Source organism: Carcharodon carcharias, chromosome 13, assembly GCF_017639515.1.
Source record: "Carcharodon carcharias isolate sCarCar2 chromosome 13, sCarCar2.pri, whole genome shotgun sequence".
NCBI lineage: Eukaryota > Metazoa > Chordata > Chondrichthyes > Lamniformes > Lamnidae > Carcharodon > Carcharodon carcharias.
In genome coordinates, this window is record NC_054479.1 from 142162482 (window position 1) to 142187863 (window position 25382).

At 42.6% G+C, this 25382-nt stretch overlaps 1 protein-coding gene across 2 annotated transcripts in view; it reads right to left on the reverse strand.

Annotated features, from left to right (window-relative positions):
• fam107b (family with sequence similarity 107 member B) overlaps positions 1-25382 on the reverse strand; it is a 103599-nt gene that overhangs the window by 16910 nt on the left and 61307 nt on the right. The window contains exons 1-2 of one of the 2 annotated variants that reach the window (XM_041203559.1): positions 7742-7844; positions 556-739 (exon numbers count right to left, since the gene is read on the reverse strand). In XM_041203559.1, the coding sequence (XP_041059493.1) occupies positions 556-686 (131 nt within the window). In that variant the 5' untranslated portion in view covers positions 687-739; positions 7742-7844. Of the gene's footprint in view, positions 1-555; positions 740-7741; positions 7845-25382 lie in introns of those variants that run through there. The other variant, XM_041203558.1, reaches the window with a different exon arrangement.

Genomic DNA, 25382 nt, shown 5'->3' on the forward strand with positions numbered 1-25382 from the left:
TTCCGATGCAGCCACAAAATTAGAATTCACCAACAGAGGAGGCTCGATTCAATTTTTTTTCCAATTCGACAGTCTCGTTCTGGCTGAGACCGGCTGGCTCAGCACGTTCCATAAATCATTCTGGGAGTCACTTGACCTTTCTGGTTCAGTGCCACACGGGGCAATCTATTTACCCAATGAGCCACCAGGATTGATTCCCCGAAGCTTTCAATCGCCATCCAGATCAGGCTTCAGAGCAGGTGGGTTTGCTCTGTTCCTGGAACCTCACTCAAACCAGGGCAGATTGCCCCTCGTGTGACAGAAGTAAGGAGAAGCGTGTTCATTCTCTGGCCACTCGCACTTACCAATGGGATAAACCGAGAGATAGACACTACAACAACTTGCATTGGTATAGCTCCTTTAACATAGTCAAATGCCTCAAGGTGCTTCACAGGGGCATAACTAACAGAGTAATATGTTGATATGTTTTAAGGAGCATTGCAAAGGAAGCCAAGGAGGCAAAATTTAGGTAGGGAATTCGAATTATGGTACCATCCAGACAAATTATTTACCTACCTTTTCTGGTTTATTATCAGCTCTCTGTGGAGATCCTGGTGATTTTTTGATGTTTTCACAGGATTGATCAGTTTTTTGGGTTTGATGAGTTCTGCGCTGTCTTCATCCTCGATATAATCTGGTTCAGCCATTGTGCTCTTCCTAAAATTCTGCACGTCAAGTTCCAACTCCGGCTTTTCACTCTCTGTAAAAATAAAAGAAAAAATACAAATAAAAATTGATTCAAATGTGAATAGTTCAAACGTAATTTTACAATATTTGAATGGCTTGCAGCATATGGGAATTTTGTTTCCTCTAGTCGATGAATTCATATAAAATTCCTTTGTATTTTATTTTAACACAATTGTTAACCAGCTTATTCGAACAAATATGCCACTGGAGGAAACTAATCCCCCAAAAGGCTATAAATGATTTCCTTTGTGCAGGGTAAGAATGGACAGATTGGAGGTTAAAATGCCCCAGCGCTACTCAGTTATGAACCAGAGGGTGGAGTTTTACCGTCCCATCACAGCGGGAGCACAAAGGAAGGGTATGAAATGGTCTGGACATATAATAAACTCACTGAAAATTACTGGGTCAACTTTGTGCAAGAATGTGTTTTGTAACATCTGACAGGAAAGTTGGATAACCTGTTTGATTCTTGACATTTTTTTTTTCAAGGCTTTTAGCATTTTTTTGCCTCACAGCAAGTAAAGGTGGGAATAGAATTTTCCATAGACAACTGGGAACATTTGAGGCATTTCTTGGTTATTGTTCAATCAAACAATGAATTCCACCAACAACAGTCTCCTTTTTTTATAAACCTGAGTCAGAGAGTCATAGTGGCACAGAAGGGTGGGGGGGTGGGGGGGTGGTGGCATTCAGCCCATCAATTCATGCCAGCTCTCTATAGAACAATCCAGTCAGTCCCTTTCCCCCATTTTATCCCCGTGCCCCTGGAAGTTTATTTCCCTCAAGTGGACATCCAATTTTCTTTCAAAATCATTCATCGTCTCCCCTTCCAGCGCCCTCAACTCCCCTTTACTTTTCCCTTTTCAAGGGAGAGAAATGTGTTGGTTACATCACTGCCCCTCACTGCCTCAGTTCTCTCACTATGGTTATAATCGTCCAGCCCACTATCCTCGCCAATAACATGACCCAAGTGGGTTTCCTGTACAGCACATAGATTTTTACTTATTACCCCATGCTGTCTGTTAAACATTTCAAGAGGGGTGGCACAATGTTCAAACTGAAATTGAAAATCTGGCAGCTACTTATTTGGAACAGTTTGGCCAAGGTGTTTGTGTGCGGGGAAGTACTTACCAAAAGAGTATTTAGGGAGGTTTATAAATCCAGACTGGTTGGAGTTGGCAACATATAAACTTAAAAGAAATCCAGGACTCTGGATGCCACATAGCAACTCTCATTTCCCGCTACCCTGCTTAACCAAAACCACACACACATATTTAACAAATTTAGCTACTACCTAGAAAGCCAGCAAGCTATTAGATCTTTTCTGTTGCCACTTTGCAGACTGTACTTTTGAAACTATTAGCATTTCTAAAATCATTTACTTTTTTCCTCTCCATAGTCTTATAATTTTTCCCCTTTGCAGAAATTTTTCTATCATAGATCTGGCTGCTCAGTCAGAGGTGCCACCTTTCAAATGGGACGTTAAACGGAGGCCCCATCTAACCTCTTAGTTGGAGGTAAAAGATCCCATGACACTATTTCGAAGAAGATTGGGGAGATCACTCCAGTGACCTGGCCAATGTTTCTTCCTCAATCAACATCATAAAAACAGATTATCTGGTTATCACATTGCTGTTTGTAGGAACCTGCTGTGCACAAATTGGCTCCCCCATTCCCTACATTACAATAGTGACTACACTTCGAAGATGTGCTTCATTGGCCGTAAAGCACGTTGGAACATCCCGAGGTTGCTGAGGCTATATAAACGCAGGACTTTCTTCCTTTCTTACTCCCCTGTTAGAAGGCGGCGATATTTTAAGGCACCATTTAAGAATCAAGATGTTAGCAGTGAGAAAGGAAAGATGTGGGTCTTTTTCACCCAAAGGTTGGCTTGTTGTTGGAATAAGTTACCAGGAAATTCAAGCAGGCAGTATAACTGAGTTTGAGCAGTAATCAACCGTGTTTCTGGAGGGACAGTGAGAGATTGAGAGAGAGAGAGAGAAGTGGGCGAGTAGCTAATCAGTTTGGATTTATCTGTAGGGGTGGGGGGTGGGGGATGGGCTCCTTAGGCCTCTTGCAATTCTGCACACCTTTATGTTACTGTAAAGCCATCAAACTTCAGTTGACCTGGCATCTGCTCTAAAGTCTTTTGAGTGGATCAGCATTTTAATTGATGGTTACATTACAGAACTGTTCCAAGTTAAAAAAAAAACTGGCTCAACGATAGCCTTTTACTACTTCACAGTGCACTGGATTCCAGAGCACTGGCCAATAACTGTGCATTGCCAATCTTACGTAGTTGTTTAAAAGCTGTGATTCATGACTTTATTTTGTGAATACATGGCAGTCCCAGTAAGTTCACATAGGGCAGAAATCATGAATTAAAAACAACATCCATGGGATGTGGGCGTGGCTGGCTAGGTCAGCATTATAGCCAATCCCTAACTGCCCTTGAGACGGTGGTGCTGAGCTGCCTTCTTGAGTACAACTGAGTGGCTTCCTAGGCCACTTCAGAAGGTGGTTAAGAGTCAACCACATTGCTGTGAATTTGGAGCACATACAGGCCAGACCGGGTAAGGATGGCAGATATCCCTCCCTGAAGGGCATCAGTGAAACAGATGGTTTTTATGGCTTCATACTCCCAACTGTTGCTACTAGCTATTTATTTCAGATTTCATTTCATTAAATGAATTTAAATTGCTAAGCTGTATCCAGATTATTAGTTCAGGCCTCTGGGCTACGAGTCTAGTCACAGAACCATTTTGCTACCGTACTCCGACTTGCTGGTCTGTTCAGGTTAGCTGAGCCATCACTCCAGCTGCGGCCAGAAAACATGGCGGCCAGCACCACCACTGACACCATTCACATGGCTGTTTTGGAGGCTGAGGTTCAGGGAGGGAAATCAAAAGCATAAGGCCCAAGCAGCTGATGGTGTGGACGCCAATGGTGGTGCGATTAAGATCAGGGATGTGCAAGAGGCCAGGATTGGAAAGAGTGCAGAGGTCTCAGAGTCCACATTATAATTCATGTAAAATGAATATAAAAGGTCAAAATGAAAGTAAGTTAGTTGTCGCCTGGGAAAAAAACAACCTATTAGATGGGTGTTGGTGGTTCTAGAGGCAGCAAGCTATCTCGTTTACCTTACAGCAGTGGCACCATAGTCAGAGCCACTAGCAGCATTATAAACACCCCATGGGCAGAATGAGTGGGTGGGTAGGCACCTGACCCACTTGAGCATAAAATGACACACAATGACATCGGGCGAGCGTCCTGGCATCATCGCGCACTCGTGCGGTATTCCGATCGGCGGGCATGCTCAGGAGTAGAAGCCTGCCCACCGACAATTAACAGACCGTTAAAATAATAACTAATGAAATGGAAATTTTCACCGCCTATCCAACTTTATGGGTGGTGGGCAGGCAAATCAGCCAGCCGGCCTTTGGGTGTTTCATGAAACCTCATCCACGGGCAGGATGAGGTTACCAACAGGAATTATAAATACCATAAAAATGTTTGAATCTCATTTATAACATGTCCCTACTCATGTGACAGAGTCACATGAGGGGACATGTTTTTAACATTTTAATTCTTTATTTGTGTTCTTAACAATCTTCAGCTCCTTGAGGCAGCTCCGTGCCTCAGGGAGATTTCTGTGCACTCTCGCGCGCGGGCTTGACTCTCCCTCCTACCCCCGCCCGCACAGGTAGCGCTGAGCACTACCGGCAACGCATTACGCTGGGCGGGCCTTAATTGGCCCACCCGTGTAAAATGGCAGCGCGCAGCCAATCGCAGGCAGCAATCGGCTCTGCGCCCGCTCCCAAACAGCCCGTCGGCTATAGGAAAAATTCACCCCCATGAAGCCAAAGAATAAAATATTTCTAAAACCCCTAGTATGAAATACCAATTCAACACTCGTCAATTATTGTTCCACAATGACGATCCAACAAGCAAGGGAGGCAGCTTACAAAGATATTGGGAAACATAAGGCCTTCTACACTCATTATACACCCACGACTTGCATCCATATAGCACATTTAACATAGTAAAATGTCCCAAGGTACTCCACAGGAGAATTATCAAACAAAATTTGACACCAGGGCCACTTAGGGAGATAAAAAGGAAGATGACTGAAAGGTGGTCAAAGACTCAGATTCTAAAGGAGGAAGAGAGGGGTAGGTAAGCAGAGAAGTTTAGGGAAGGAATTCCGGAGCTTAGGGCCCAGGGAGCTGAGAGAACCCCATCAGGAAGAAATAGTCCAGAGCAGTACTCTTATTTCCCGGTTTTTACTGGCGTTCCATTTTAAAGTATACAAGACCAGTTCGGACCGCTATCCTTATTCCCCAGTTTTTACTAGGTTTTTTTTTTCGTTCTGGGATGGCCAACAATGGTGGAACAAATAAAATTATGGATGTTCAAGAGAATTAAAGGAGGCACCAAGATCAGGGAGTTAATGTTCAAATTCATTCAATACGCAGTTGATGTTAGAATTCATTTAGCATCAAAGGCAAAAAATGATAGACAATTAATGTGAAAACGCCTGTGTTATGAACAGTACCATAGGCAGAATCTTCCGGTCGGCGTGCGGGGGCTGGTCCGACACGCCTATGCGTAAAATGACAAGTGATTGGCTTCGCGCCCCCCCCACCCCCCCCCCCCCCCACCCCCACCCCACCCCCCCCCCCTCCCCCCAACCCCCACCCCCACCCCCTGCCCACTACCATCCAGCCTGACCACCATGGGAAAGATCCAGGCCTATGGCTTTGAACATGTCGAGTATCCATCTTGGCTTGGGCAACAGCAGAATTGTCACAAAATATCAATTCATTCAGGGGCAGGAGGCAGGTTGGGGGAAGCAGAAAATATTTACAAAAAGGGGAAAATATATTATTTGATGCCAGTGCATTGAGGTGTAAAATACTCCGGCATGTGGTACGTTCTCTATTCACCAGGGACTATCTCCTGTGAGCTGTCGGAACAGCCTCTTGCTGAAATCTGTCATATCACACAGACCTGTCAGGTCACACTTTCCCATGCTGCATCCCCTATAAATATTAAAATCCCATTTGTTATCTAAGGCAGCAGAAAACTGACAGTTCGGGGAGAGTTCAGTGACTGCAATTATGAAGAAACAGCATGTCCCTGTCTTTCTGAATAGGGCACATTTTCAGAACTGTTTTGTCATTGCCGACTGAAACCCAACGAGCTCAAGGATATAAATCATAAAGACATCCACAGATAAAGCCCTGAGGATGTTGGAGGCCTGGTATTAGGCCCCACCCAGATATTAGCAGAATTATTTTTCTGTTCTTGTCATGACAAAGGTAAGAGGCATCCATTAGAAAAATTAGAGGCCATTGCAAATCTCACAAGGATTATTGAGTTAATAGTTGTACATACTATTGTAGGAATCAAGACAAAATCAAGAATACTTTGTTCTGACCCAGACATGTTATTTGAAGCCTGATTTTTGTTTTAAGAAAAACTGTTTCCTATTTTTATGCATCTCTCTCTCACCACTCCATCTTGCACATCCCTGAACAGCAGCACATAATTTCTTTTTGAAGACACTCAAAGAGGATTATAATGCGTATCCTGGGGCAGCAACCTCAAGTAATGCACTCACTTTTATACTTAGCATCAGTCTTTATGGCCTAGCTACACTCCACTGTTCAGTATAGAAACCCAGGGCATAAATACAGTGAATAAGGTCCATATGTTTCACTAGTTGGAAAAGGATGCCTTAATCCAATACATACACCTATATTTTCATGACTACCCTCCCTCACCAGACCCAGCTACTTATATGTAGGAATGCAATCAACAGTGAAAGGACTGCGAAGTGGGGGCCGAAGGAACAAGAAGAGCTCATCCAGTTCCTTAGACCTGTTCTACCATTGAATTAGATCATGGCTGATTTGTACCTTAACTCCATTTACTCACCTTGGTTCCATAAGCTTTAATACCCTAATAAAAATGCTCAGTTTTAAAATGGAGTGTGCTGTAGTACTCCAGTGTGCAAGTGCAGAGCTGTTCCAGAAATCTCTCAATGTCACTTGATAACTAGTTGGCTGCAGAGCATTTCTCATTGACTCACTTGCTGGTTTTATTCTCTCCTCCTCCCTCTCTTAATAGGTGAACCCTCCCATTGATATGGCTAAATTTGGAGGTTTGATTATAATTCTTCTCACTACTGTTGTTAGTACATCAAAGGACTTCGGCACTTATTTCATATTTCTTCAACCATTTCACGCAAGTGCAGAATTTACAAAAGAATATCTTTGATTTCCAGGGCTTTGTTACAGGGGAAGGGAAACTGAACTTAAAAGTGCCTATGGTGGGAAAAAAAAGTACACATTAATGCAATGATAAAAACAAAAAACTGCAGATGCTGGAAATCCAAAACAAAAACAGAATTACCTGGAAAAACTCAGCAGGTCTGGCAGCATCGACGGAGAAGAACAAAGTTGACGTTTCGAGTCTTTGTGACCCTAGAAGTTCTGTTGAAGGGTCATGAGGACTCGAAACGTCAACTTTGTTCTTCTCCGCCGATGTTGCCAGACCTGCTGAGTCTTTCCAGGTAATTCTGTTTTTGTTTCACATTAATGCAATGGCTGACATCACATTAGAATAGTTTCTACTCATTACAATGCAAAGCAGCAGCCAAATTCTGTCATTTAATAAACATCTATATAGTTGCTAAGTCTACAACTTCGCTCAAGCTGAAAATGTACTGTTATGGGCAAGGCCTCAGTGAGCAAGGCCGCATTACAGACCAAACTGTAATGAGCCTGATGCGTGCGAACAATCATTAACTGCTTTGCTTTTGCTGCTTTGAACTCTCAGATTGTTGCAAAATGTAACTTGCTAGGAGAATTAATTAGATGCAAAATGGAGATCCCATCTGGTCATGCTGGTAATCCTGTGTTGTATATGTTCCTCGTGTTACCTATCTGACAGAAAATCTGATTGTAACACAGCAGGGGATTTCCCCTCAAACAGGATGGCCATGGCTTACCTTGGAGAGCGGGTTGTAGTTAACATGCTGCCACTTTGCATATCTGCCAGGCTACAAGTCTCTTTCAGTCAAATGCTTCTCCACACCTTCTCCATTATACCTCATGCTCCAAAAGAATGTTCTGATTCCATTGCTGACTGTCTTCTCAGGTTACTTGTAAGGCTGTTCGGCTTTTGCCAAACTGGAGAGCTCTCTGTTCAGCCTGTGTTTTATTAGCCAAGAACTGACTCAAAATCTTCTGGCTAATTATTTAAGCACTGCCTTTGAGTTCCAGTCCTCATTTGGGAAAAAGTCAATACCATGGGAACCTGCCCATTTTTCTCCTACGTCATAGCAGAACTCAAACACCTGTACTGCTTTGTAAACAGGGGCTGGGAGCTGTTTCTGTCATATTTACAAGACTGCAAGGTACACATGAATGAAGAGCAGCGTACACCCTGCCAAATCACCAATCCAAAGAGACGACAGCTACATGCCTGTTCCTATCTAAAAGAAATATTTTAAACAAAAGGCAGTGTTTCTACAGGTGATGCAGACCAGAAACCAGGGACCATAATTATAAGAAAGTCACTAATAAATCCAATAGCGCATACAGGAGCAACTTCTTTACCCAGGGAGTGGTTAGACTGTGGATCTCACTACCACAGGGAGTAGCCGAGGTGAATAGCATTCAAGAGCTAGATAAACACGAGGGAGAAAGGAACGTACAGACAGACGAAAGTGACAGTGACAGGAAAGAGCAACAGATCCATTAAGCCTGTTCGACTCCACAAATAGAAGGGCATGCTGATAGGTTGAAATGAAGGGGGTGGGTGGAGCATAAACAACATTTGGACTGAATTACCTGTTTTTGTGTTGGAAATTCTGTGTAATTCTATGTACAATTCCAAGTTTTGGCCTTCACTATTCCACCTGTGCTATGATACACTGCCTTATATATGATTATACAAGACATAGTACTCAATATAATTTTTAAAATCTGCTGAAGCAATAGGTAAGTAAGAGCCAGAGGCTGGGTGGTGAGAAGAGTCCCACCCAGTAGAGATTGGAAGCTGGCTGTGGAAGCAGTGCAGCAATACCAGCATCGATCTTAACTTGAGCATAGGAGGAAGCAGCATATTTGGATCACACTTACCACCATGTCCAATTCCCTGATCTGCACTCCTATTGAGTGAGACACTGTATCAAGACCACAGTCTCATTATTTTGGGACTTTTAACTAGCACCAAGCAACAAGATCAGACAACACTCAGCAAGCTTGATACCATCCAGGGATAAAACATCCCATTTGATCAGCACCTTATCTACCACTTAAAACATTCACTCCCTCCACCACTGACGCACAGTAGCAGCAGTGAGTGCCATCTACAAGATGCACTGCAACAACTCACCAAGGCTCCTTAGACAGCACCTTCCAAACCCACAATGTCCACCACCTAGAAGGACAAGGGCAGCAGATAGATGGGAACACCATCACCTGCAAGTTTCCCTCCAAGTCACTCACCATCCTGACTTGGAAATATATCGCCATTCCTTCACTGTCGCTGGGTCAATATCCTGGAACTCCCTCCCTAACAGCACTGTGGGTGTACCTACACCACACGGACTGCAGCGGTTCAAGAGGCAGCTCACCACCACCTTCTCAAGGGTAATTAGGGATGGGCAATAAGTGTTGGCCTGGCCAACGATGCCCACATCCCATAAAAAAGTTTTTATAAATACTGAGTCCAGGCTATTCTCTTGGAACACTGGCAGCATCATGGCTGCTTTAAATCACATTTGAATGAATAAACAGTCCAAGTTGAAACCCAACGTATATGGTAATGCTTTCACAGCAGCATAATTGACTGGATCTTCTAACTTTTGCTGGTTCTTTCACACGTTTACTCAACTTTCACCTCTTTGCACACCCTTCGCAAATGTTGCTCTCCTTTCTGAAAATGGTGACTCCTGTGGAGGAGTAGGTTGGAGTAGGTTACCCACTGCCCTTGGGTACCTCAAATTAGCCTTCAAGTGCAATTCCAAGTAGTAATTGTCAGCAGGTTATATGGCAGTGTAGAGTGTCCCTCCCATGCTGCAATCTGTCTCAGCTGATTCCTACTTACAGCCCTGTTACTGAGCCCCATCACATTCACTTTATCAGTCAAAACAAGGCAACAAAAACTTAATAGAAATCATGCTACAAGGAACTGAAATGAATGGCAGTGGGAAGATAAAATTAAGAAATTATATTATTAGATAATATGTGCACACGGATCTATTGTAAAGAAGTGAGATTTTGGAGGAAAATGGAAAATTGGGGCAACATCACAAACACAAATTTAGGATTGATACCAGGAAATTGCTCACACACAAAATGTTAAGGTATGGAAGGTCATGGTATGGAATTCCAACTTAGGATGTGGTAGACAAAACCATTGGAACCATTTAAGAAACAGTTGAATGCCTTGTTAGTGGGGAAACTCTTTTCCTGAGATAGCTAAGATTGGCTGACTGACCTTTCTCGTTCCTATTTATATTATCTTGTGAAATGTAAGAGGAATTCCCTTATTCACCTGCACCCCATTTTTGGCTATTGCTAACAATTCTGTTTGGAAAGAAACGCGCCATGGATGAATATTTCAAATGTGATGGTGGATTAACAATCAGGAGTTTTGCATTATAATCATTATTGGCTGGAAAGTATTTATGTAGGAGATTAAATAGACTGGATAGTGTCCATGGTTTGGATTATGCCTCATTGGTGGGAGAAGCTCAGTGTCATCTTGTTGCTCCATCCTGTTCATGTCCTCAATTTTAAAAAAAAATTCTTTCATAGGATGTGACTAGGCTAGAATTTATTACCCATCCCTTTCTAACTCCAGATATTTATTGAATTCAAATTCCACCATCTGCTGTGGTGGGATTCAAACCCAGGTCCCCAGAGCATTACCCTGAATTTCTAGATTACCATCACAGTTACAATACCCTATACCACCGCCTCCCCCCAATATCAAAGGCCTTCTCCTGAACCCCAGTAACCTTGAATCCCATAAAGGCTATCTCCCCAACTTAAGGGCAGTGTAGTTCTTCAGTGCTAAGTTAGACATTCAATTCCTTTCTGCTGGCACACACCCTGCTTCTGTCTCCCTGCTCTCACAATCTAGATTTTGAATTATCAAATGTTGGTTTCAAGGGAAAAGCTAGATACCCTTTTGTAAGAATAAACAATATAAGAATAACTTACAATATTCCTCTTCACTGCCAGCTGTAGAGATAGGAAAATGGTGATCTGAACTATTCCAATTAGCATGCTAATAAGGAAGGAAGTGATGATTCTAAGGTAAACCTCAGGGACTTAGCTTATATCCACCAAATTAACTGGTACAGATGGGAATGTGACATCTAAATTATTAATGGACCAAAACAGAAGTTAAACACCATCAATCTTGGTGGGAAAATGACAGAGACACTAAAGATTATCATGCATTTTTTCAATATAATTGTTATGATGATTTATATTGATCTCCCTTGATTGTTTATCCACTTGGATGTTGACAGGCTATGTGTATCACCAAGTATTTACAAAATATCTAAAGCAGAGAAACATTTGGCCCAACAGATCTATGCCGATGTTTGTACTCCACACGAATCTCATTCTGCCTTTCAGCTCACCACACCAGCATAACCGTCTATACCTTTCTGCTTCAATTACTTATCTAGTTTCCTCTTGAATGCACGTGAGCTCTGCACCTCAACCGTTCCTTGTGGTAGCGAGTTCCGTATTTTAAAAAACGTTACTTCCGAATTCTATATTGCACTTATTACTGACTATTTATGGCCCCTGGTTCTGGTCTCACCCACAAGTGAAAACATCTTCTCTTTGGCTAACCTATCAAACCCTTTCATAATCATAAAGCTCTCTATCAGTTCACCCACCAGTCTTTTCATTTCTAGATAAACCAGTCATTTTACCAGTCTGACTATGTGCTCACTGGCAGTCTGACTGCATTAAATAGTCCCCATTATTTTGTCTGTGCTTATAGTTGGCCATGTAGCTATAAGAGGAAAGGCCAGGCAGCAGTACAACTCCTGATTGCTACCTGGTACCTCCAGCTACATATGTGTTCATTCTTGGGTGAAAATCAGAATTATTTTTAGTTATGGGACCCCTTTGGTTAAACAGGCTGCAAAGACTCAGGCCTGAATTTTTGCTCCTGGGCTGGGAACTCAGAATCGGGACAAGCCCTGGATCTGCAAGCTGTACCTGGGGAAAAGTGCCCTGGAAGGTGAGATTTTTGAAGTTGACAGGGTGGGATGGAGTCTGGTGTGAAAATGGGAGTCATGGCGAGCGACCCCAGAAAGAAGTTGTAGATTGCCAGGCGTGGAGGTGGGTTGGGAAAGAGGTTGGCCTCAGCGTACTGGCACTTTGTCAGGGCTATGAAAATAGACAGTAAAACAAAAATCAGCCCTCACCGCTCCCCCGCACATTCCCCATCCCCTATCCATGTGAACCCATGCCAGCATATGACCCCACCCACTCCTATGGCCCTTCGTATCCTCCATGCTAACCTATGTCCCTCTACCCATCCACAATAACCCCTCATATCCTTCATGCCAAACTATGCCCCTCCACTCACATCCCATGGCCCTTTATAGTCCCAATGCCAATCTATGCCCCTCCACCCACCACCCACAGCCCTTTGTAGCCCCTATGTCAAGTTAGTGCCAATTCATGCCAACCTATGCCACCCCATGCACCACCATTTGCCTTTATCCTACCAGCCAACTCACTCAGTATCCACCATGGGCAAACCTTAGGACCCACGATAAGATTAAATAAAAGTTGTAAGTGTCTATTGATGAATTCACTATTTAAAAAAGAAACACTCATTGATAAAAACTCATTCACTACATTTAAATTCCTTTAATCCCTTATGAAAACAAGCATTTGTATTCATAGTCAGACCAAAGAGCTTATAACCACCTGGAACTGGCAATCAACATGTGAACCAACAGGTATCCCACTGTGATAATGAAAAGTTGTGAAATCAGTTGTGTGGCGCTAATCCTGTAATGATAACCCTCAGGCTTATGTCAGTTATGTGAAATAGCAAGCACTGATTTCTTTTCACACTGCAGGTTTTTTTATATGTTTAAAGGACAGGAGATTTAATTTCTTGACAGCTTGACAGCTCTGACAGACAGATATTTTAACAGTTCTCTTGACAGTTCCAATGAGTTGATGCACTTTCTACACACATTCATATCTCATTTAACAATCCCAAAAGGCACCTTACCTCTCCCAAAGGTGACCCCAGGTCATCAAATAGGATACCCTATCTCTCCAAAGAACTCGGGCAGCTATAGATCTTCTCCCACCTCGTCTAAAGTGCACGCATCATGTTTTAGACACCCAACTAGCCAAAATCAGATCTGACTGGGGAATCTGCACTTTAACATGTACAGTTACCTTTGTGAACCACAGATGTGTGAATTAGAACCTAACGGCATTCCCCCTGCTGTGAAAATGGTAGGGGCTGGGCTCAGGGGCAGGACTTCTGGATCTGGGCCCCCGTCGCCATTTTCACAAAGACAGAGAACCTCTCTGTTTGCATGAAAATTCAGGCTTCACCGTTCCTGCTCAGCCATGAAGCAGTGTCTCTCGAGCGATATACTCCCAGGCCGCAAATTTCTGTGAAACCCAAGCCCAGCAGAAGGCACGTATTGCAGGGCAAGAGCAGTAAGACGAAAAAGGCAGCAGAAATTTTGGAATAAATAGTTCAAGGTTCTAAATATTTGGTAACTCTAGTAGGTACATCCATCCATGATATCCTCACACACATATAAACATCGATGTTACATGATGTTCTAAATGTTTGGGTCAAACTATTTCAAAGTGCTCAGATGCACAGCTCTCATTTCACCACTGCCGCTGTTTCCATGAGCTGAATATGCAGAAACCTGTGGAAAACGCTTCCAAAGTGTTGCTGACTTTATTTTTCCAACTGTTACAAACAGCTGTCGATCAAGGGAAGCCATGTTTGTTAACAGCTGTGCGGAAGATTAAAATTTCACTTTGCTCTTCGGATTCTCCTTTTATACAGGGCTTCAGTGAACTGTGAAGTACAAACTATGTTTTGATCGAAATCACATTACGACCAGTTATGACCAGCTGCCAGAAACCTGATGCTGTATCCATTTGCACATGCCAATGACACTACAAATACTTGTGAGCAAAAATGTTACCATAACAAGAGTTTCTTCATGCATGAGTAAAAAAGCACACAAACTCTGTTGTTATATCATGCTTTTGGAAAGAATCCTATCTTAATACCAAATATTTGGTATCATAACCTTTCAATAAGGCACCCAATTATTGATTTTTAAAATTTTTATATATATATATTTTTTACACACCTATTTCTATTATCATTCTTTAAAAAAATGTATTTCCATTCATTGTTTTATCTCCACCTTTTAGACTATTTCGATCTTTTCTCCCACACCATCCCCTCCCCCCACCTCACACCCACTAAGGCCATCTGTCACTAGCTCATTCTGCTTTCTACTCTTAATGTCACCATTAGCATCTCCTTTAGCCAGGATCACCACCATCAACACCCCTTTGACCTCTTGTTTATGACATAATTTGCAATCTCTCCTTTGCCCCCACCTATCGCTGGCCTTCTATCCAGCTTCACCTGCCCCATCCCCCTTAACCAGTACATATTTCGCCACATTTTTATTTCTCTTTAGTTCTGAAGAAGAGTCATATGGACTCGAACCGTTAACTCTGTCTCTCTCTCTCCACAGATGCTGCCAGACCTGCTGAGATTTTCCAGCATTTTTTGTTTTTGTTTCAGCCAAATTGCTTGCTGCATCTGCCTGCTAGCTTTCAGTGACTCGTGAACAAGGACGCCCAGGTCTGTTTTGGACATAGCACTTTCCAACCTTTCACAATTTAAGAAAGACTCTGCCTTTCTGTTTTTGCTACCAAACTGGATAACTTCACACTTACTCTCATTATGTTCCGTCTGCCATTTATCACCATGATATCCCCGATTACAGTTTCCACTATCTGCATAGCCAGATGGTACACACTTAAGGTTAGAAAATCATTTACACATACAACAATGATGTTTGCAGATGAAGGGAGGCAAGTTGCTATTGTAAGGCTGGGGTAAACCTAGGAAACCACAACCACGACAGGATTAGGTTCAATGTAAAAACTGAAAATGAGAGGAAACAGGCAACGATAAAAAGCTACCTCACTGTGAATAAAATAAATGTTATTGAGATAAAAAAAAGGGAAGTAGCCCAAAAAACTGGAAGATAATTCTTGGACAAACAATGGGAAACTTTCAAACAGATGAACAGGATACAGACTAGACATTTCCCCATAAGTGAAAGGAGCAGCAAAAAGCTGAAGTTCCTTTGATGAACAGGGAAATTATAATTAAAATGGACATAAAAAGAGACACATGATAAACTTAGGGTTAAAATCACAAAATAAATTTGAGCGGAGTATGCAAAGTAGTAGAGGGAAGCAACCAACTTCGGGAGGATAAGGGGGTGTGAAGACAGAAGTCAGGGAGCTAAAAGACAAACAGTAAAGAAATTTATAAACACTTTAAAAAGACAAAGAAAGGCCATCCATTAATTAAAGATTTCAAAATATTGTTACAAAGGATGAGGGAATACCAGAGATGACATTTTCTACAGTATTCAGGGAACGATAATGGAATGTAAAGATGCAAGAAAGGAAGATGCAACAATTTGACAGGTGAACAGTAAAGAAAGATTACTGAAAGTTAGTGGAATTTGAAGTGGAAAAGGCACTTCAACATGTCTGCCCTGCTTTTCAATTCTATCCCTCCAGAAATAAATCCCTATGGTTAGTTTGCTATTACTATAAAAAATGGCTTTATTAACTTGCGCTGCTACTTTTAATCATCCATGTATCTATATTCCTTGATCCTTTTGTTTCTTCATCCATTTAGATCCTTATTATCCAAAGATTAGGGGGCTTCCTTATTCCTCCCACCAAAATTCACAAGCTCACACTTGGCTATACTGAAATTAACTTGCCAATTTTAAAAAATTCATCTATAGAATGTGGACATCACTGGAAAAGCGGGTATTTATTGCCTATCCCTAATTGCCCTTGAGAAGGTGCTGGTGAGCTGCGTTTTTGAACCACTGCAGTTCTTGCGGTGTAGGCACACCCACATTGCTGTTAGGAAGGGAGTTCCAGAACTTTGACCCAGCAACAGTGAAGGAACAGCAATATGTTTCCCAAGTCAGGATGATGAGTGGCTTGGAGGGCGACTTGCAGGTGGTAGTGTTCCCATCTATCTGCTGCCCTTGTCCTTCTAGATGGAGAGGCTGTGGGTTTATAAGGTGTTGCTGAGGAGCCTTGGTGAGTTGCTGCAGTGCATCTTGTAAATGGTACATACACTGCTGCCACTGTGCATCGGCAGTGGAGGGGGTGAATGTTTGTGGAAGGGGTGCCAATCAAGCAAGCTGCTTTGTCCTGGGTGGTGTCGAGCTTCCTGAGTGTTGTTGCAGCTGCACTCATCCAGGCAAGTGGAGAGTATTCCGTCACATTCTTGACCTGTGCCTTGTAGATGGTGGACTCCCTGTGGAAAATCAGCAAACTGCTTTCCTGAAAGCAAGATACTTTTATCTTTTTAACTCTGTTGTCCTTCGTTCTATTATACTCTTCATTTATGAAACTGGACATTAAAATGCATCATTATTTTTATATAAGAAACATCCTTAAGCTAATTATTTCAGACAATTAAATGACACTTTGAAATTTGGTTCTGGTAATTTCATGGAAAAGACTGAAAACGTCAGAATATGAAATCCATCCATGGGTTATAATCTGGTTGCAAATTTATTGCAATGTTTTAAAAGCTTGAATTGCCTTGCCAGCTAGCTTGAATATTAACCTATTTGTCCTTATACCAGAATTAACAACTCCCCAGGTTAACAGTCAGCAACGCTTCTGTTCCCCATCACAGTCAGTTCATTTCATTTACGAAACAAACATTCAGGATAGAATACAGCAGTGTAATTTAAGTGAAAAAGCCCGAGAAATAATTACCCTTTTTTCTTCCATTCATTTATTTATTTGCCGTCCACCATTTTACTCGCTGGTCTGGTTCCAAATCGTCTCTTTTTGAGCTGCTTTTATCAGAGATCATTTTGCATGTGTCTTACGGGACTTCAGACAAGAGTGTGGGGTTTTTTTTTTGCAGTCTTGTGTGAGTTGGTCTCCTTCTGTCTGGCCCTGACCCTTGTCAGACATTGTGCATGCAAACAGACCTATTCAAATAAAGGCTTGAATAAAAGTCCCAAATGCTGCTATCAATCAGGTGCAACACATTCACAATTACCTATCAGCTCTTGGGAGTCATACAATTCTGCACGGGCTAAGCTAGAACTGGAGCGCTCAAGAGGTTTCTTATCTTTCATGCAAGATGCTTCCTCATCTCTATAATCGTATCAGAAAAATGTTAAAGTGGAGTCATTCTTAATAGAACGAGGGAAAATTCTCCTTGAGGTATAACAACATTAACAGACCACTAAAACATAAAAGCCAAACCTACAATACAACAGCTCTTTTATTCGTATGGCTGAGGGAACAGTTATAGTCTGGGTGTCGAGTTTAATAATCCATTGAATGGCTTCAGCTAGTGCAGTGTGAATGGTTGTGATGTCACCAGGAATTGGATCTCTTAGGGCAGGAGTTCAGTGTGTAGGCGATGGTCTGACTTGGATGGTCACAGTCACAATTTGAGCTGTTCCTCAGGTTTGACTTGTAGAGTCAGTGGCCACATCTTCCCTGGCCTGTCCTCAAGTGGATGAGGGTTGTCCAGATTTTCCATGGGAGGTTGAAACCAGGGACTTCATCACTAGGGTCCGTTACCAGGTTGCGGTTGGTGGTGTTTTCGTTCAACCAGGAGGTGTGCCATTGAACAGTGGGGCTGTTGTCAGTTTGAAGGGTGTGAAGTGTGTTCCAGGAGGGATTACAGGACTTCAGACAAGTGTGCGGGGTTTCTTTTTTTGAAGTCTTGTGTCAATGAGAGTGCCCTGTTGGCTGTCAGGCGGTAGTGCTGTTTGAGGAGGATGTTTTCTCTGTGGATATCAGGAGGTTCCACATGTGCTAGCACAGGAGCTGTGTTGGTCTCAATGTCTCTGAAATAATCCTCATGACTTCCCAGAGATGGATACCTACCACATTTGTGGAGACCCCTGAGCCAGGATGAGCAGCAGTACTGTGCTGTTGTATAGACTAGGGCAAGTGAAGCAGTGCGTAGTGTGTTATGCTGCCTCAGGTGGTAGTTGCCAGTTTCAAAAGTGACTATCATTCAAAAGTACTTCTTTGGCCGTAAAATACTTTGGGATGTCCTGAGGTTCCAAAAGACACGGTAGAAATACAAGTCTTTCTTTCAAGGTCTTAACTTCTGTTCAAGAGTCATAAAACCTCATTAGAATGCAGGCATCTTTTAAAGTGAAGCCAAAACTCAAGTTCCCCCCTTTCTTAACAGACAAATACAAAAATACAAATTAAGCTTAAACTTAAAGATATATCTTATTCCCAACATACACAAAGATACATATAGTTTACTTAAAACTATCTCTAGTTCCTAACAATTTCCACAGAAAAATGCTCTCACCCTAATCTATTGACCAGACCTGGATTGGCAAGTTAGGGAGATGAAAAGGTACAAAGTGCATTCATGGAATATGAAAAATCACATTGTATTGCGCAACAACAAAAAGTGCAAGAAAGAAAGACTTGTGTTTACATGGCACCGTCACAATCTGAAGATCAGTAGCCTTAACAGTGTTTAACAACCAATGAAGTACCTTTTGATGTGTTATCACTGTGTAAATAAAAAAAATGTTGCAGCTAATTTGCACACAGCTAGCTCCCACAAATAGTAATGTGCCAATAACCAGATAACCCGTTCTTGTGGTGTTGATTGAGAGATAAATTTTGGCCCCGTGACACCGGGGACAATTCACCAGCTCTTCTTTGAAACATCTTATGTGAAAGATAGGATGTCTGACAGTGCAGCACTCTCCCAGCGCTACTGACGAGTATTACCCTAGACTTTTGTGTTCAAGTGCTGAAATGGAACTTGAACCCACAACCTTCTGGCTCTGAGGCCAGAATGTGGCCAAATGGACCATGGTTAGTCATTGTGTCCTTCCCTCAACCAGCTAGACTAAAAACCAATTACCGGCCATTCACCTAATTTCTGGGATTATGGGATCTTGCTGTGTACAAACAGCTGCTTTACAGTTTTTTGCATTCCAAAGTAATTCATTGTTTGTGAAGCTCTTTGAGATGTTTAAGAAATAAATGCATTTTATTTATAAAAACAAAAAACTGCGGATGCTGGAAATCCAAAACAAAAACAGAATTACATGGAAAAACTCAGCATGTCTGGCAGCATCGGCGGAGAAGAAAAGAGTTGACATTTTGAGTCCTCATGACCCTTCAACAGAACTGTTTTTCCAGTAATTCTGTTTTTGCATTTTCTTTAATCTGTTTGTGCTTCTAGAAATCTTTTTTAAAAGCTGTTCCTCTTTTCAAATTTAGCATAGCTCCTCTTAACTTCCCCGAAAAAAAAACAAGATTTTGCACCCAATTGTTATAAATCACAATCGCGGTGCTGAAAACTGATTTCCTCAATTGCATCCCATCCCAATGCCTATTGTCTCTGGGCAGACTAACATCTTCCTCCACCCTGTTCTTACTCAATAATCAGAACATGATTTCATCGCTCCTGCAACAAGAGGGTGGGGGCTACACAAAACACTGAAGCTTAATGAATATTTAGCTGAGAGAGATCAGCTTCCCCAGAGTGCTGCAGATTTCAGAGTTTATCGCTTACACGCACACACACACACACTCACACATAAAAATCAATAAAAAGTAAACATGTCTCCCAATCTCAAATAAAAATGGAAAACCCTGAAGGAAGGTCATTGACCTGATTAATTCTGTTTCTCTCTCCACAGATGCTACCTGACCTGCTGGAGTATTTCCAGCATTTTCTGTTTTTATTTCAGATTTCTAACATCTGCAGTATTTGGCTTTCTCTCTCAATCTCATCGTCACTACGGAATCTCCTCTTCCAGCCTGAGATACAACTGTGGCAGATGGTTTGTTACCCTCGGCGCACCCCACCCCCACCCCCACCCCACCCCACCCCTGCCCTGCCTGGTCCTTGTGACCTCCCCCTGCCATTTGAAGAAGACACCCGGTCAGAAATGTAAACGCACCAAACACAACTTTGGAGCAACAGCGTATGTACAATTCTTGCTGTCATTGAGGTGTGTCTTAACTGCCCTACGGTATAACCTTGGAATAATTTCCACAACAGGAATGATGTGATATTAAAGCACTGTTTGAAAAGGTTGAATAGGGAAGTATGTAACCAAAATGTCTAGCAAACATTTGATGCATTGTCAGATGTCACTGTAATATAACAACAGAGCAAATAGTAAGAGGGTTATTGCAGTGAAAGGGTGAAACAAGTGCTAAATGGAAAACAAGTTCTGCCAATAAGACACGCCTTTTTGAAAGTCTATTTTTAGCTCGTAATTTTGGTCCTCATTGCTGAATTTGGCAGGTATCTGCAGGTTTAATACCTGAGTGCTAATGAGACTCCATGTACCTAATTCCACTAAATGAGGAGAGTGACTCTGGCTGACACCTTACCGGGTGCCTCAGGAGCCAAGGCAAAGGGCTATTAGGTTCTTGGGTGTGGCACTGGAGATCCTGTTAGAAGATGGATGTCCTGTACCTGCAGGGATGAAAGAGTCCACGTCACCTGCTTTTCTCTCTCCCCTGCACAATGCTGCTCTGCCAATGTCCTTCTCCCAATTCTCCTGTAGACCAGGGCGGGTGTGGGGGGGACCCAGTGACAAGATGCCAGGGACCAAGCACTCCCTTCCTCCTGGTGCCTCCTATAAGATATCCAATGAGGGAGAGTAGCACCAGAACTTGATGTTTTGTTTTGTCAAGTCTTCAGAGAATTTGCAGAACAAATGTCCAATAAGGGTGAAGGCTTGACAAACTGCCCTGGAAAGCATTCCGCTATCTTTCAAACGTTCTCTCCAAACTTCCAGCAAGTAAACAGTGAGTTAAATAAAGCTCTAAATCCTCAGCAACGGTTCCTTTAACCCCAAGCAGAGGATTGCTGTTAGGAGAAGGTATTAGTTAAGGTATTAGTTGTCCACCAAAATGCTGTACAGCTTCCTTAATGAGCACCAACAGGCAACATAAGTGGTACCCAATCCCTTAACAATGCTCCAGGGCAGCCCTTTCTAGCGCACGCTTCTCTTCCTTTACCAAGACGGTGTCTTGCACCAAACACAGGCTAAATCAACCTTTCAGATTAAGGGCTGGCTTTTCACCAAATTGGGATGACTCAGGAGCCCTTTAAAAATGGTAGGAGGGCCAAGATTCACGGATTCCTGACCCCATTCCCGGGTTGTGCAATTTTCAGGAGTGCCTTTTAAGGGTATGGGCTGGGTGAGGTCATGAATTATAGTCTGCATGAGAGAACCTTTTGAAAGATAAGTTCAAAAGGTCCACCTCATGCTGACCACCCTCCCCATGCCAAGCTATGGCACTTCTATGCCCATTCACTGTATAGAACCAATGAACTCTATCGTGACAGTAGGATGTGTAAAAAGTTTCTAATGAAACATTCATTGATAACTTTCCACATTCATAAAAGCTTCTTTCTGCTACAGCCCTATAAAAGTGTCAATCATCCAGATCCTTTAAGTATCAATAGCAAAAACTTGTGTAAAGAAAATTCGGTAATTGACAGCATAGATCAGAGGTCCAGAGCTGCCAATCAAGCAGCATTTTCCATGAGGCTGTGGTGTTTCAATAGTCCAATGGATTTTGGGTACTCATTATTGCCATCTATAGCTAACTAAGCAAGTTAAAGATAGTATCAAATTGAAAGCCAAAAGCATACAATTCTGTGAAGATTAGTGGCAGGTTAGAAGATTGGACAGAATTTAAAAACCAGCAATGAATGGCTAAAAAATTCATAAGGAGGGAGAAATTAGATTATGAGAGAAAGCCAGCTAGAAATATAAAAACAGATAGTAAGAATTTCTACAAGCATTTAAAAAGGAAAAGAGTAAGTTAAGTGAGTGTTGGTCCTCTAGTGAGTGAGAATGGGAAGGTGCTGTATTTTTGATGAGATATTAAGCTGAAGGCCTGTGTGCCCTTTTGGGTGAATTTAAAGGACCCCATGGTGCTATTTTGAGGACGAATAAAGGATTTGCCTCCAGTGTTCTGACCAATACTTGACTCCCAATCAACATCACAAAAAACAGATTCTCTGGCCATTATTGCATTGCTGTTTGTGGGATTCTGCTTTGCACTAATTGACTGCTGTTTCCTACATTACAACAGTGACTGCACTTCAAGAGTACTTCATTGGCTGTAAAGTGTTTTGGAAGGTCATGAAAGGTGCTATATAAATACAAACCTTTTTTTCTTTTTTTCTGGTTCAGCAGCCTCTTGCTTATCCCTTTTTGTGAAATACTATGAGGCATTTCTTAGATAAAAGTGCTATATAACAGCAGGTTGTTGTTGGCATGTGTGTGCATGCGGCGGTGGTGTCAATGAGAAATGAACTTTGACAATGTGAAGTTCCTATCGGAAAGGTGCAGTGCTCCATAACATAGTCTGAGAACTATGAATAAACACACCATAAGAAGCATTTGGCGAGGCTTCCTGAGATTACAATGAAGGTGCAGTGCTTTGAAGGCTTTGATGGCAAAAGGTTAACTTTGAAAAGCACTCTAGCTCCACCTGGCAATGACCTCATTTCCCTTCAGGCATCTAACCACCTTCCCTGAGTTTAGATTTACATCTCTCACTAATCACCTTCTTGAGCCCTGTGCTGGCTGCTGTTTCAGAGCAACTGATAATGGCAACCACCACAAGCTGAGTACACACGCTATCCAATTGATCAGAATTCAGGAAAGGACGGTATGACATCACTCTGATTTACCATGCCGCAGACTGGTGCAAGATATGGTCACACCAGATTTGACTTCAATCAGTTTGAACTTGCCAGACTGAAAAATGTAAATATTAACCTGAAGCTACCAACTGTTCAGCACATTGAGGTGCTAACACACTCAGCAGCTACCTGGCCTGATCATTAGACGTGTAAATTATTTGGTCATAGTCAAAGAAATGCTTTTGATTCTATCATCTGCTTTTACAAACAATGCATTTGTCTGGTAGACTAGAGCATCTCAATAAGGGTTGAGTCAAGAATGGGATGGTGTGCATCATTTATACTGTGTCTTCCGTCAGATAAAAGCAGAACTGCATTGGCATCTTTGTTCTCGAGAAACAATTTGAAAATCTGCTCTTTTGTATTCCCTGTTTAAATCTCTGTACACACGTTGCAGTTCAATCTTTCTCAGAAAAATCATCATAAACAACCTATTCCTTCCATTGCTATCACACCTTTTGGTTCACTTGACGTTACCGGGAAAAAACATCCTTCTCCTTGTCTTCCCCACACAGTTGCAATTGCCAAAATTGTGTATCCATGGGAGTTAATCCGTTAACTATAATTAATAATTTAATCTGTTACCAGAGAAAAGGAAGTTAAAAGCAGACTTAAGTATTTTTTCAATTTGAGAAGATAATTGATAGGGAGATTGTAAAGAGGTATTCTCAAACTCCTCCAATTCCTCAGTTGGTTAGAGGACGATGGAAAGATCAGAGGATCCCAGCTTTGATTCACTGTATGTGCTAAGCCAGCTGCTTGCAGTTCCGGATGGTGATATCTGGATGCTACAATTAGCTTCAGCATCCTTGCCAACTGAAGGAACAGTGTATTCCTGTCACTGGCCAGTGATCCCTGCTCAAACAAATGTTATTACAAGGTTGAACTGTGCCATACTCTTGCTGGCACTGATGACTCACACAAGCTGAAAACCTGGGGTTAACTCATATGTATCAATACCTTTTTATATGATATCATAACCTGGGAGAGAGTATCAATATGCCTTCCACCCCACCTCATCCCACTCCACCCCCACCCTCTACTCCACTCCCACCCGACTCCACTCCAGTCCTACCCCATACCTTCCCCACACCATCCCACCCCACTCCATCCCCACTCCCCTACTCCACCCCCACCCCTCTACTCCACCCCCACTCCACTCCACCCCCACCCCCCTACTCCACTCCCACCCGACTCCACTCCACTTCTACCCCATACCATCCCCACTCCCCTATTCCACCCCCACCCCCTTACTCCACCCCCACCCTCCTACTCCACCCCCAACCCCCTACTCCACCCCCAACCCCCTACTCCACTCCCACCCCCCTACTCCACTCCCACCCCCCTACTCCACTCCCACCCCCCTACTCCACTCCCACCCCCCTACTCCACTCCCACCCCCCTACTCCACTCCCACCCCCCTACTCCACTCCTACCCCATACCATCCCCACCCCACTCCACCCCCACCCCCCAACTCCACTCCCACCCCACTCCACTCCCACCCCATACCATCCCCACCCCATCCCACTCCATACCATCCCCACCCCACTCCATACCATCCCCACCCCACACCGCTTATCAGGCAAATGTCTTTCATATGTGCCTTCACAAGAATTTCTCCAATCTGGGCACAAAACAGGCAAGACAATGTGCCAGGGACAATGGTAAAATCATGAAGATGCTGATTTGCTTTGCAGGTAACATGTATCTACACAGGATGGTATTTCTAGACATTTAAAGCCAAGAAGAAAAATTCCATAATGCATCCAGTGACATGTAGCAGAACAAAACTCCATTCCAAATCCTGAGCAGGGCTCAACTTAGAATTTCCCTTTTATTCTGGTCAACCACTAGCTGTAAAGAAACAACTGACTATGTCATATGGCCAATCAAAGGGTTTGTCTCCTGCAGCTTTTGTTGGACATGTCTGACTAACGTGTCCCTTTATGTTCTCACTATTCCTCCTGGTCACCAAATTAGCAGTTGACCTTTGACCCTTTGGTGATTGGTCAGTAGGGCTGACAATTAAAATGTCTGCCAGAATGTGAAAATACACAGAAACTCACTCCTGCTACGCTCCAATTGAATGGTGCTATCTCAACACATAGGGGCAATTTTCATATTTAAGGTGTATGGCAGACAATAAACAATCCAATAACTTCAGTTCTTCGACATTATTTCCATTGATCAGGCAATCTCCATTGCTTGTAGGCAGCTCGCTGTTGCAGGGGCAGAAACTCTGACAGGGCAGCCTCAAGGGCTTACAATAGCATCTTAAAGGGGAGGGTTGGTTGTACCAGGAGAGAAACAGAGCAGCAGTTTTGAACATCAGGGAAATTCTCATAACTCAAGCGGCAGCAAGGAGGTGAAATTGTTGAACCTTCGTGGCTAAAAACACACAGGACTCGAGAAGCAAAATGAGCATCAGAACTCCTTCTAGATTTCCCTTAAGCAGCTTAAGGATCCTTCGCAAAACCTGTGGAAATCGCCAGCTCCTAACTTGTCCTTTGTTTATTTTTGGGTTTAGCAGCTGGTAATATAGAGCAAAAAGAAACAGTGCCATGATCTTAACTATGATATT